This window comes from Dendrobates tinctorius, unplaced genomic scaffold, assembly GCF_039654945.1.
Source record: "Dendrobates tinctorius isolate UK_male_01 unplaced genomic scaffold, ASM3965494v1 ptg000084l, whole genome shotgun sequence".
Classification (NCBI taxonomy): Eukaryota; Metazoa; Chordata; class Amphibia; order Anura; family Dendrobatidae; genus Dendrobates; species Dendrobates tinctorius.
The window spans coordinates 911,061-923,924 of record NW_027361752.1 but is presented as its reverse complement, the minus strand read 5'-3'; the positions used below and the strand labels follow the sequence as shown (position 1 = coordinate 923,924).

The window sequence follows — 12,864 nt, the reverse complement described above, 5'->3', positions numbered from 1 at the left end:
GAAGGCTTAATGATTTATATATAAGACTCATAGAATAAGTTCCCATTTGGGCTTTAATGGATATTAAATTTAGAGGGTGTGTTCTAGCATCATCCGGTATGTCTCGCAATATTGAGCTTACGTAATGTCTAATTTGAGAGATAGTAAAATTGTCTACTGTAAGGATTGGGTATTTGAAAACCATGTCCTCTAAGGTAAGAAGGCATTGATTATTTGTTAACGTATCTCGGACCAGTCTACACCCATTGTTTCCAAGCACCTTGTAAATGGGAGGTGACTTGCCTTGTAAAAAAGAGGGGTTACCTTGAATGGGAAGAAACATCGAGATGTGGGGGTCAAGACCGCTAACTCGTCTAGCTTGACGCCATCCCAAGATTACCGACCATAATAGAGGATTATCTCTAACCTCCACTGGAATTTCAGCATTTCGTAGGTGAAGCAATGCTGGGAAGCTGAAGGGTCTACACATGGCCTCATCTATTGGGGTATTAGAGAAGCGATTAAAGGCGAATATCCAATCTATGGAATGGCGAAAAGCAGCCTCTATACTGTAGAGGCGTAAATTTGGGAGATTAAGTCCACCCAAAGATTTGGTTTGCTGTAGCTTAAAAACACTAATTGTAGAGCCCCCTTCTGAGCCCCAAATAAATTGGCAGAAGGCTCGTGTCAGTAGCCTATCATCAGCTTTAGAAAGTAGAACCGGGAGCGTCTGTAAAGGAAAGAGTATTTTAGGGAAAGAGATCATTTTAATTAGATGGGCTTTACCTGCAAAGGATAATTTAAGGGATTTCCAGGATTGAATTTCTTGTATAACTACAGAAATAAGAGGCTGAACATTTAATTTATAGATATCATGAGGATTTGATGGTAGGTCAACGCCAAGATAAGGTAAAGAATTTCTCCTCCACTGAAAGGGAAAAGGGAACGGCCACCGTTTCTGAGCAATTTTAACAATAGCTAAAGCATGAGATTTATTAAAGTTTATACAAAATCCCGAAACTGCTCCAAATTCATTAAAGGCGTCCATTATAGAGGAAATGGATTCCTTAGGATTGGATATCATGAGTAAGAGATCATCAGCAAATGCCAACGTTTTAAGTGTATGGTGACCGACCCCTATGCCCCCAAAGGAAGGGATCATCTCCAGATATCTTAGTAAGGGATCAAGGGCAATATTAAACAAGAAAAGGTGACAGAGGACAGCCCTGCCTCGTCCCCCTGACGATGGAAAAATGGGTTGACTGGATATTTTCAAACATTTTTATTGGATTAAAGTGGACCTTTTAACCAAATTTATCATGGTTAGAAGGCTGTCCACTACGTGGACAACCCCTTCTTGATGTTTGCCGCGATTCAATAAAAAAAACTTTTCTCGCCTTCCTCAGTGGCGCCCTTCCCACTGTGTCAGCACTCGCAGTCCTGGAGTTCTTCTGCGGTTGTTGTGACACGTGCCTCCAGCACCCAAAATTTGTCATGGTTAGAGGGCTGTCCACTACTTGGGCCACCCCTTCTTGATGTTTGGCCCCGATTCAATAAAAAAAACTTTTCTCGCCTCCCTCGGTGGCGCTGTTCCCGTGGTGTCAGCACTTGCGGTCCTGGAGTTCTTCTGTGGTTGTTGTGACACGTGCCTCCAGCACCCAATCTGATCCGGCATCGCTGTGCCCGCCTTAGGACAAATCAAACATGATGAGGAAGTTGGGGCTCTAGCTGCTTTATCACTTGCTCTTCATGTTCAATTCAACAGGAGGCATAGACAGTGACGTCAGTGCTGATTGGGCACTGGAGTCATGTGTCAAAAGAGCACAGGAACCCTAGAGAACGGTGACGGCATGGGAGGTGAGTATAAGCTTTTTTATTTTATCGGGGCCAAGCATGGGGTATGAGGAGAAGTTGCCCAAGTAGAAGACAACTTATTTAACTGGACACATTATACAATTTTGCCTCTCAGTTTCGGCGATATTAGCAAAGTATTGGCACATATGAAGTAAAAAAGAAAACGGTAAGTCCAAGTGGGTGTTATCAATTACTTTTCACTGGGGGCGTGTACTTCTTCTTCCTGTATGAGTTGCCCAATCATTACCAGGGAGCAGCACAGCAGAAAAAGACTGCGCCTCACCATAGCCTAGGTTTCTTAGTGTGTGAGATGTAAGGATACAGAGCTGATCTCCTGGTCTAACTTCCTGCATGATTAGACAGTGCTGGGTATAGCTCACAGAAGACACACCTTTCGGATAAGGTCGATGTGTAGCTGTGTCATATTGCAAACCCTTCTATCTGCTTTCCTCCTCTTGTACCACGGTCAGCTCTGCTCGGCTGACCCCTCACTTCTGGTCCAGAGGTAAAAGCTCAATTCTTTAAGCTCAGGATAAATAAATCTGATAATACACTACACAATGAAATTCATAATTTTACCCATGAGTGGAATATAAATTTACCCTGATCCATTGCAATACATGTGTGTTAGTCTATTTTATGTCTGACGTTGTGTACATGAACCAGTAGGCTCAGGATGTACAAACAGATTAAAAAAAAACATCTTTGTGACTTAAGATTTGTGATTTTACTCAAAGGCTGTTTATATTTGTAGCCAACTTAACAGAAATGGAGCAATCAACTGAGCTTCTCCTATGCACCATTTTATGGGGCACTTACTATTATTTTATTTGAGAGGAAAAAAATAGATCACAATGGCTGCCCCTATGTTTCTTTTGCTTGACTTTATTATGTAGCTACCATAGGAAAAAAACAATAAAACCTGCAGTTTCTAATTGATGAGTAAATTATTTGATATACATAGTGGAAGAAAAACTTTTTTTTTTTTTGTCATTAAAGGGGTTGTCCGGGCTTTTCACATATTCTCAGTACATATCTGGACTGCAGAATTATGACATTAAGTAATTTACTTTATGTCACCAGTTTGCACGTTTTTCTAGATATTCTGAACAGAACGACCAAAGGGGGTGTTATGGCATTGAAATGAGAACTAGTCATTTCCTCCTACTCTACTAAAAACATGCCGTCTATAGCAACAACCCCAGGGCCGGACTGGGACTAAAATTCAGCCCTGGCATTTGAAGTTACACAGGCCCACTAGTCACATGGTGACTATATAATATCTTTGTACAGTTGTAGTTTACAAGAAGTGAGAGGAGATTAACACGACTATATAACATGTAGTCACAGCTGTGCCCAGTATTTCAGCTCAGTCCTATTTATTGCTTTTAGGTACAGTACTCCTCCCAAAGCGTTGTCCCCTTTTGTATGCATGATTACAGAATTCCTGGCAGAACTGCTCTCTATTGGGCAACCAGACCCCCTGGTCATAGCCGCCCCTATCATACCTCCCAACTGTTGAAGAAGGGAAAGACGGACAAAGACTGCGGCGCGCGCATCGCTGTGTTCGTTAGCGCTGATGCCATATTCATGTCAAAAATAGAATTAAAATAAAAAATATTGTTATTCTCACCTTCCGGCGTCCCGCGCAGCATTCCCGCCTCTCTCCACGCTCCAGTCCCAGTAATCCTTCGCGAGAATTACCGCGATGACGTCCGTTCTTGTGGGATCGCAAAGTCTCGCGGTCATTCTTGCAAAGGATTACTGGGACCGGGAGCGTGGAGAGAGGCGGGAATGCTGCGCGGGACGCCGGAAGGTGAGAATTACAATATTTTTAATTTTTTTTTATTATTTTACAGCTGATCGCTGGTCTCCCGCCCGTCACAAGCAGCGATGCGTGCTGGCCAGCGGGAGATCAGCGACGAAAAAAATGTCCAGAGGTTTCTTGCAGCGATCAGCGATACCGGCAGGGGGGCCGCTCGCTGATCGCTGTCACACACAGCGATCTCACTGGTGAGATCACTGTTGTGTCACAAAACTTGTGACTCAGCAGCGATCACGCTAGCGAGATTGCTGTGTGTGACGGGGCCTTAAGGCTGTGTCCACACGTACTGTAAATACTGTGGGGGGAGATTCTGCTTGTTTTCTATAGGTGTCAGCACCAAACTACACACTAAAAATCTCTGATTATAGCATTTTTGTTACATTTTTCCATGCACCGTGTCCTTATTTAATGCGTTTTTGGTACCGATTTGAAGCAGCGTAAAAGCGACTGCAATTTTTACATGCAGCTGTTTCAGGCTTCTCATAGAAGCAAAAAAATACAAATTCTGCAGAATTCAAAAGTTTTCATGAAATCACATCTCCTTCGCTTGGACAATTCAGCTTCCAGAACACAGGGCAGGAATTCATTTTGGTGCCCCCCTCCCATCAAAAGCACATATGTGATTTGCACATTTAGGGCTCATACTCACTTGCACGAGACTCGCACGATTCTTGTGCGAGTCGCTCGCATGAAAACCTGGCACTGCCACTGGCGCTCGGACCGGATCGTGCTGCTACATGCATTTCTATGCAGCCGCACACTCCGGTCCGAGTGAGTATGAGCCCTTAGTCACGTGTTGAAGAGCTGCTCTCCCTAATTCTCTAAATGTTCAGTGATAAACTGAGAGACGCAGGAAGAGAAGCTCGCTGTCATGTGACAGTAAGTATGAAAATCGCGTATGAGTGAAGTGGCCATGTGATAACTGATGGAACCAGCAAGCAGAGCTGAATCCTGATAGTGAGTATATTACACGCTGTTAGGATTGGCTACAGGGCTTCATTTTATAATTAAAGGGCTCATCCAGGTTTGTGATGAAAGTCTGCAATCACTCTATATGATGTGTATCCGGATTTCCACAGCGCATGCACTGTACACTTAGGATTCTCCCTTACCAGTGGCAAGAGTAGGCGGTCATGTGAGCTATTTGTAGACTTCTGACTCGACATGTCCGGCCTCGCTCAATTCATTTTTATTGAATGAGGCCATGAATGTCACATGACCGCATGTATGCAAATCGCCGTCAACAGAATCTTGACAGCATGTAGTGCGCACTGCGAGTGTTCAGAAGTCTGCAGTCACATAGAATGACTGCAGACTCATCACAAACCTGGACAACCCCTTTAATGCTCCTAAAGTAAATAAAAACATGAGAATTAGGCTGCTTTCACACATCCGGCTTTTTTAATCCGGCACGATGCTGCGAAATTTGGAACAACCGGATCCGGTACTGGATCCAGTTTTGTCCCATAGAGTTGTATTGTCGCCGCACCGTGCCGCAACGTTTTTTGACAGTGCCGGACCGGTTTTTCTCAGAGTGCATGCGCGGAGACTCTGAGTCTCGCGCTGCTCTTTTAAATGTGGGCTCCACCGTATCCGGCCACACAGGCATCCGGTCTCCGGCACATCCCGGATCCGCCCCTACGGCTTTTCGCCGCACAGCGCCGGAGACACAAAGCCAGATGTGTGAAAGCAGCCTTAGTCAGTATTACAAAAAAGTATTTGCATCCAGGTACCTGATGAATGACTTTGTCTCTGATTGGAGTCGTTCTCTTGTCCAGACACTTTTCACAGCCCAACTCACCTCTGCAGACTTCCATCTTCTCTGGGTTTGTGAAACACATCCCCACACTGCCTTCTCATACATTCCCCCAACTGAAGACCACAGGCACAGGTGATCACATAGATAACGTGATCACTCTCACAAGTCAGGTGTTGATTTATATTTGTGGTGCTGGCTAAATATAAATCAACACCTGACTTGTGAGAGTGACCACGTTATCTATGTGATCACCTGTGCCTGTGGTCTTCAGTACGTGGGCCGCACCACACAGACATTGCGGTCGCGTATGAATGGCCACAGGCAAAACACCAATAAAGTTTTTTTAAAACATAGTCTGTCCAGACACCTCTTGGTCAATGAAAAAAAATTTGATATAAAGGTAACCCCTGTGGAACAAATATCACAGAATGACACAAACAGAAATTAAATAGAAAAGAGTCGTACTGGATTTTCCTGTTGAAAACCTTATATCCCGACGGCCTCAATGATACAGTGGAGAACGTGTAGAGAAGTTTAATAGAAAAAAGAGAGAAGAAAGAAAGTAAGGGAGGGGGAGGGAGACAAAAGAAACATGAAAACAGTGGGGGGTGTTGTTTTTTTTTTTTTAGTTTCTTCGTTTTTTGTTTTTTTTTCTCTCTGTTTTTTGTTAAGTCAATATGCCAAATTATTGACTTATGATCTTCTATGAAAGTGTTAAATACCTGGGTAATCTAAGGGTTAAATGTTTTTTTTTCTTCCAAGGTAACGCAAACCTGTCTACATGTAACACAAAAACTTCACTGAAACAATAGATCATTTTATGTCTGTCCTGAATATCCGCTTTCTCGACCTCGGCTCCATTTGTTTGACTATAGGACTGTTGGAGAAAGCGGAGTGCTGTACTCGGTTATTTCTGGTAGGCCCGCGGACAATGAATGGAGGGGTGGCCGAGCATACCCAGCGCATCTCTGCTCAAGACAGAACCACAGAGCCCCAATCGCAGGGTTCCAAATCCCCAATCTCTGAAAAACTCTGGAAAACAAATCCCCAATCTCTGGATCCTCTGGGATCCCAGTGATCTGTCACCCAGTTATCAGCAAGGTATCCTAGGGGATAAATTGTTGTTGTTTTTTTTTTTTTTTTTGGGGGGGGGTGGATTAACCCTTTAATTATATTTAATTATATTGTTGTTTCCATTTCCTGTCAAAAGGTGGTAGGGGTCATCTGATTTTATGGGGTCCTATGCTTTCAGAATTGACTGAGCACAGATATTTATTTGATGGGGTAAAGAGCTAAAAATTTGATGCGCCTTATTCTTTATATATTTCTCCTACATCGCACACCCTTTTTCATCAATGACATTAAAATGGTGTTTGGGCCAAAGCAATAAATAAAAATTCTTCTTCATCACATTATCCTCAGCAGCAACTCCATCAGGTAAGGAAGATTTTGAAGGAAAATGGAATTGTTGTGTCCCACAAATGGGAACAACCTGTAATATATATATTCTCTATGTTGAGTTTTTCCTCCAATCAGCAAATTCCCTGTTGTTGCTAGGTAGAATTAGACTGTGTGAAGATTGTCCCTATGTCCCTCCCGCAGTTGAGCTCTGTATTAGGTTGCTCCTCCCTTCTTCTTCAGTTTAGGCTACAGCAGGCATTACTGAAGACGCATGTGTACTCCCCTGTACAGATTACTCCTTTTTACCTACTGTTCATTGTAAACTAATACAGGATTTTGGAAGAAAACGGCATCGTTTGTCCTGGTCTATTTACAGTTGCAGTGGCGGTCGAGTTAAAACTATCTGCGGACGCCTGCTGGTGTGAGTACAAGTTATACAATTATCTAAGAAGCTGATAATTAAAACACTTGGGATTTGCAGCCATCAGGAAGAGGCAGAATAGGAATCACAGTCATACACAAAGGACACATGAATTTAATTTAGTATCAAGGTCTGCACCAATAAATGGTTTTATTTGAGGGTTTTCCTCTCATAGAACAAAGAGCTCGATGTGATTAAACTGGTGTGGTCAGTAGAGAACCTAACGTCACTGCAAAGATGGAGCGCTGCTGTGCAAAATCTCCAACAGGGCCTCCAACTCTCATCTTTAATGGCATTGGTCTTCTCATATGGACCAAAGTGACCTTTTGGGCCCTCTTAGGCTCCAAGGCCTCGGTGCAACTGGAACTTTGGCACTCACTATAGTTACACCCCTGGTTGGCAGCATAAAGTAAGGAAGAATTGGGCAGTTAGATTGGATGAGAGCCTTAGATATTTGGTGAGGTATCTTCATATGGCACTGTATTCTCTCCAACAAGCAAAGCTTCTAGTGGGCAATACTTGTCAAAAATGTGCCATGATTAATTATCTTACCCATTCCAGGTATCTTCATATATTACTTCCATACGGTGAACATTATGGACTCCATATTACGCCATTTTAAAAACCTTTGCAGAGATTTTTACTGAGTTCTTCACCAGATTTTGCATTTCGAGCAATGCTGATAACACTTTGATGCAGAGAAAAAAACCATATTAAACGTGATACCAGAAGAGCATTTCTAAATGAACTTATTACAAAACACAGGTTTTATCTGACAGCGAATGGCTTTTTAGGCTTCTTCCGTTTCTTCAGGTGCACACCAAGCATGACAAATGCTGTCAGTACAATGGCTGCCCCAGTCACAGTATATGCAATTCCTAGAAACATGTTTTTTCCTCCGCACCATGACAGAGTTGATAGGATCACATGCTTTTTCCCCCCAAACCTGGATACAGGAAAATCTGAGTGTTTAAGTTAAGATTATAATGAACTGAGTTTGTAGATGGAACAAGAAAAGATTGTCCATTCATAACATAAGCTTTGCTCTGTGTTTAGCATTGTACGCTTAGGCACGCGGTCAGTCTTTTCAAGGCAGCTCTGCCTTGTCCAGGAGCAGAGGGACAATCTCCGCTCATTCCATCCGAATCCTCTGGCCCAGATTGGACATAACAGAGAAATAAGTAGTTCCTCCATGTCAACAAAGGTTCACGTGACTCACATTTTTTTGTGTGTACCTGTATATGGTGTGTATCCAGTGTCATGCTGTTCCTCTTCTCAGTGACGTCACAGCAGACTAGCCGACTCACTCTGTGCTCTATGTGTGAGCCGAAAGTCTCTTTAAAGGTTTGCTCACACTGCTGTGTAACACGGCCGAGTGCTATGCAACGTCTCATCAGAAAGAGCTCAGCCCAATGTTATACTACGGGGCAGTGCTGATCTGCGATTATTTTTTTATGCTGATTCGGCATGAGAAAACAGTCACAGCATGCTATGAGTGATTCTGATTTGGATCACACGCACCCATACAAGTCTATGGATGCAAGTGAAATATCGGACTGCACTCGGATGTCATCCAAGTGCAGTCCAATCTACTCTCACAGAAAGAATGGAGAAGAGACAGGTGGAGAAATTAAGTTCTCCGTCTTCTCTGCACCTGTGTTGTGATTATCTCATACAAGAGAATCCAATCACAATCAGATGACACGGATCAAACTCTGACAAAGTTAGCATAATCGCCCCGATATTCTCACAAAAGGTAATATACGCCAGTGTGAGCGAGCAAATACAGTGAAAGTCTTGTCCAAAGCCATTATAGACTCTCATTGTAAAAGCCACTTTGGGAGGGCAGTACATTAATGTACTCATACTACACGCCATATACATATATTTAATGGAAAAAATATTCATGGGAGGGCTTCTGTAAATTTGATGCAGAAGAATGCCAGGACGGAGACAGGGTCAGGATGTGAAACATTATTATAGGATGGGTCTACATCAAATTTGATGACAACAGAATCACACCTGATCTTTGTAAATTTGGTGTGCTGAATTCAAATATCGCATCCATTTGTTTACTGTGGGTACAGAAAGTATTCAGACCCCTTTAAATTTTTCACTCTTTGTTTCATTGCAGCCATTTGGTAAATTCAAAAAAGTTCATTTTTTTCTCATTAATGTACACTCTGCACCCCATATTGACTGAAAAAAAACATAAATGTTGACATTTTTGAAAATTTATTAAAAAAGAAAAAAAAAATATCACATTGTCATAAGTCCAGCTGTGTTTAATTGAACTGATAGGACTTGATTTGTAAAAGCACACACCTGTCTATATAAGACCTCACAGCTCACAGTGCATGTCAGAGCAAATGAGAATCATGAGGTCAAAGGAACTGGCCAAGGAGCTCAGAGACAGAATTGTGGCAAGGCACAGATCTGGCCAAGGTTACAAAAGAATTTTTGCAGTACTCGAGGTTACTAAGAGCACAGTGGCCTCCATAATCCTTAAATGGAAGAAGTTTAGGACCACATAAGTCTTCCTAGTTCTGGCCGTCCAACCAAACTGAGCAATCGCGGGAGAAGAGCCTTGGTGAGAGAGGTAAAGAAGAACCCCAAGATCACTGTGGCTGAGCTCCACAGATGCAGTAGGGAGATGGGAGAAAGTTCCACAAAGTCAACTATTACTGCAGCCCTCCACCAGTCGGGCCTTTATGGCAGAGTGGCCGGACTGAAGCCTCTCTTCAGTGCCAGACATATGAAAGCCCGCACAGAGTTTGCTGAAAAATACATGAAGGACTCCCAGACTATGAGAAATAAGATTCTCTGGTCTGATGAGATGAAGATAGAACTTTTGGTGATAATTCTAAGCGGCATGTGTGGAGAAAACCAGGCACTGCTCATCACCTGCCCAATACAATCCCAACAGTGAAACATGGTGGTGGCAGCATCATGCTATGGGTGTGTTTTTCAGCTGCAGGGACAGCACGACTGTTTGCCCTTGAAGGAAACATGAATGCGGCCAAGTACAGAGATATCCGAGATGAAAACTTCTTCCAGAGTGTCCTGGACCTCAGACTTGGCTGAAGGTTCACCTTCCAACAAGACACTGACCCTAAGCACACAGCTAATATAACAAAGGAGTGGCTTCTGAACAACTCTGTGATCATTCTTGACTGACCCAGTCAGAGCCCTGACCTAAACCCAATTGGGCATCTCTGGAGAGACCTGAAAATGGCTGTCCACGAACGCTCACCATTCAACCTGACGGAACTGGAGAGAATCTGCAAGGGAGAATGGCAGAGGATCCCCAAATCCAGGTGTGGAAAACTTGTTGCAAGACTCATGGCTGTACTAGCTCAAAAGGGTGCTTCTACTCAATACTGAGCAAAGGGTCTGAATACTTACAACCATGTGATATTTCAGTTTTTATTTTTTAATAAATTTGCAAAAATTTCTACATTTTACAGTCAACATGGGGTGCAGAGTGTACATTAATGAAAAAAATGAACTTTTTTGAATTTACCAAATGGCTGCAATGAAACAAAGAGTGAAAAATTTAAAGGGGTATGAATACTTTCCGTACCCACTGTATATGTGAGGAGGATGCCCGTCGCGATATTGTTGCTGGCCCTTATGGTCCTATGGCATGGGGATGCCTGGAGTAAGGGGCTAGCAGAGAATAAGCACACTCTTCTCAGTGTTGCGACGTAGGAGCGGGTGTTAAATGGTGGTATTGCATGGAGATAGCTGCACCTCCTATGTTTAACTCACGGATTGCTGTGAGTATGGACATGCCGCCCGGATGTGACCATTGCGTGTCACCGCCAGGCGATACGTTTCACCTACTGAAAAAGTCGTCTGTGTTCCAAGAAGTGACTTCACCGCAAACATAAAGTGCGTTGATTTTGATGTAAGGCAGTGCGATGCATGACACCCGCCGCATATTGGTCTTGAGGGAACAACCAGCAGTGGTAAGGTGCTTGGATGGTAAGACAGCTTCCCACTGACTGAATAAGGCCGGGGTCACACTAACCGACGCAAAATGCGGTCCGTAGTTTACAGGCGTAATACGGATGATTGACCCCTAAATATTGATCCGTATGTCATCTGTAAGCAAGGTGTGGTCACGTATTTTGCGCATGTAAGCATCCGTATGCTGAGATTTTCTCGCCGGCTTGCAAAATGGACATATAATGGAGCCTTATGACAGGTTTTATAACACAAACCAAAGAATAGATATAGACACATAGAATGTATATATATATATATATATATATATATATATATATACACACATGTCATTGAGACACACATATATATATATATATATATATTTATATTTCACAGAGTTCTTCATAGCAGAATAGCCGCTAATTCAATTGCCGGCTTTTGTCAAATCATTCCCCAACCCGACAGGAAATGACACATGGTTTACATACAGTAAACCATTTAATTTCATGTTTTGTTTTGTATGTCTTTCATTAGTAATTAGATGAGGATTGATGTGTAAAATTTGGGAGGTGTAGGTGTTAATTTAAGGGGTTAATTCGTTGTAACAAAATGTGTGGGCTCCCGCGGTAATTTGTCAATGCGGGAGCCCACACATTTTTTTACAACGAATTAACCCCTTAAATTAACACCTACACCTCCCAAATTTTACACATCAATCCTCATCTAATTACTAATGAAAGACATACAAAACAAAACATGAAGTTAAATGGTTTACTGTATGTAAACCATGTGTCATTTCCTGTCGGGTTGGGGAATGATTTGACAAAAGCCGGCAATTGAATTAGCGGCTATTCTGCTATGAAGAACTCTGTGAAATATAAATATATATATGTATTCTATGTGACTATATCTATTCTTTCGTTTGTGTTATAAAACCTGTCAGGGTGAGTTTACTGTATAGCGCACTGAATTGCCGGCTTTTCTAAAAGACACCTGGTGCGTATTTCTCGCAAGTCACATGTGTGGTCCGTGTGTAATGCGTATTTTTAGCGCAGCCATAGACTTGCATTGGCGTACTACGGGCATAGTACGCTGACAATCGCAGCATGCTGCGATTGGCACGGACCGTAGAATACAGATGAGAAATATATGGCTGATGGGAGCTGCCCCATAGAGAATCATTGGTCCGTGTGTAATGCGTGCTTTTAACGCCTCTCACTCGTCCGTATTCCTCTCTAGGGTGACCCCGGCCTAAGACTCTCTCCTGAAGAATCTTTTTCCAGAGGAAACGCACTGGGAGAAGCACACTTCACACCTGACTATATCCTCAGCAGGGCATGATGGCAACTGAACTTCTTGAAGGGCCATGTCAGACCCAGCTATCTGACTCCTAAGCTTCATTTTGGGTCGGGTCATTTACGTATTTTTATTTGTAGGTGATGTGAGAGTTACAATGGCTTTGCACTTTTTGACCAGCTGGACTAATTTTAGGTATTGGTTTTCTAGGTTTTATCTTAACATTAATTGAAAGTTAAGTTTTAAGTTACCACATATCCCTACAATATATTTGACATTTTGATTGCATTTGTTAAGGGAAACGTGCGTGACCAAAATTCTGCCTTCTTGAATTTTTTTTTCTTTTTTCTGCCCTGGTTATGGATCTCTGCTTTACTG

At 42.6% G+C, this 12,864-nt stretch overlaps 2 protein-coding genes across 4 annotated transcripts in view; both read right to left on the bottom strand.

Annotated features, from left to right (window-relative positions):
- The window catches only part of LOC141097310 (cell cycle control protein 50C-like), an 88,838-nt gene extending 83,348 nt beyond the window's left edge, over positions 1-5,490 (bottom strand). The window contains exon 1 of the mRNA XM_073584380.1: positions 5,392-5,490. Within this exon, the coding sequence (XP_073440481.1) occupies positions 5,392-5,475 (84 nt within the window). The 5' untranslated portion in view covers positions 5,476-5,490. The remainder of the gene's footprint in view (positions 1-5,391) is intronic.
- A 1,862-nt stretch (positions 5,491-7,352) lies between these two features.
- Positions 7,353-12,864, bottom strand: part of LOC141097309 (cell cycle control protein 50C-like) — a 92,918-nt gene continuing 87,406 nt past the window's right edge. For all 3 annotated transcript variants that reach the window (XM_073584377.1, XM_073584378.1, XM_073584379.1), the window contains exon 5: positions 7,353-8,201. In XM_073584377.1, coding sequence (XP_073440478.1) covers positions 8,008-8,201 — 194 coding nt within the window. In that variant the 3' untranslated portion in view covers positions 7,353-8,007. The remainder of the gene's footprint in view (positions 8,202-12,864) is intronic.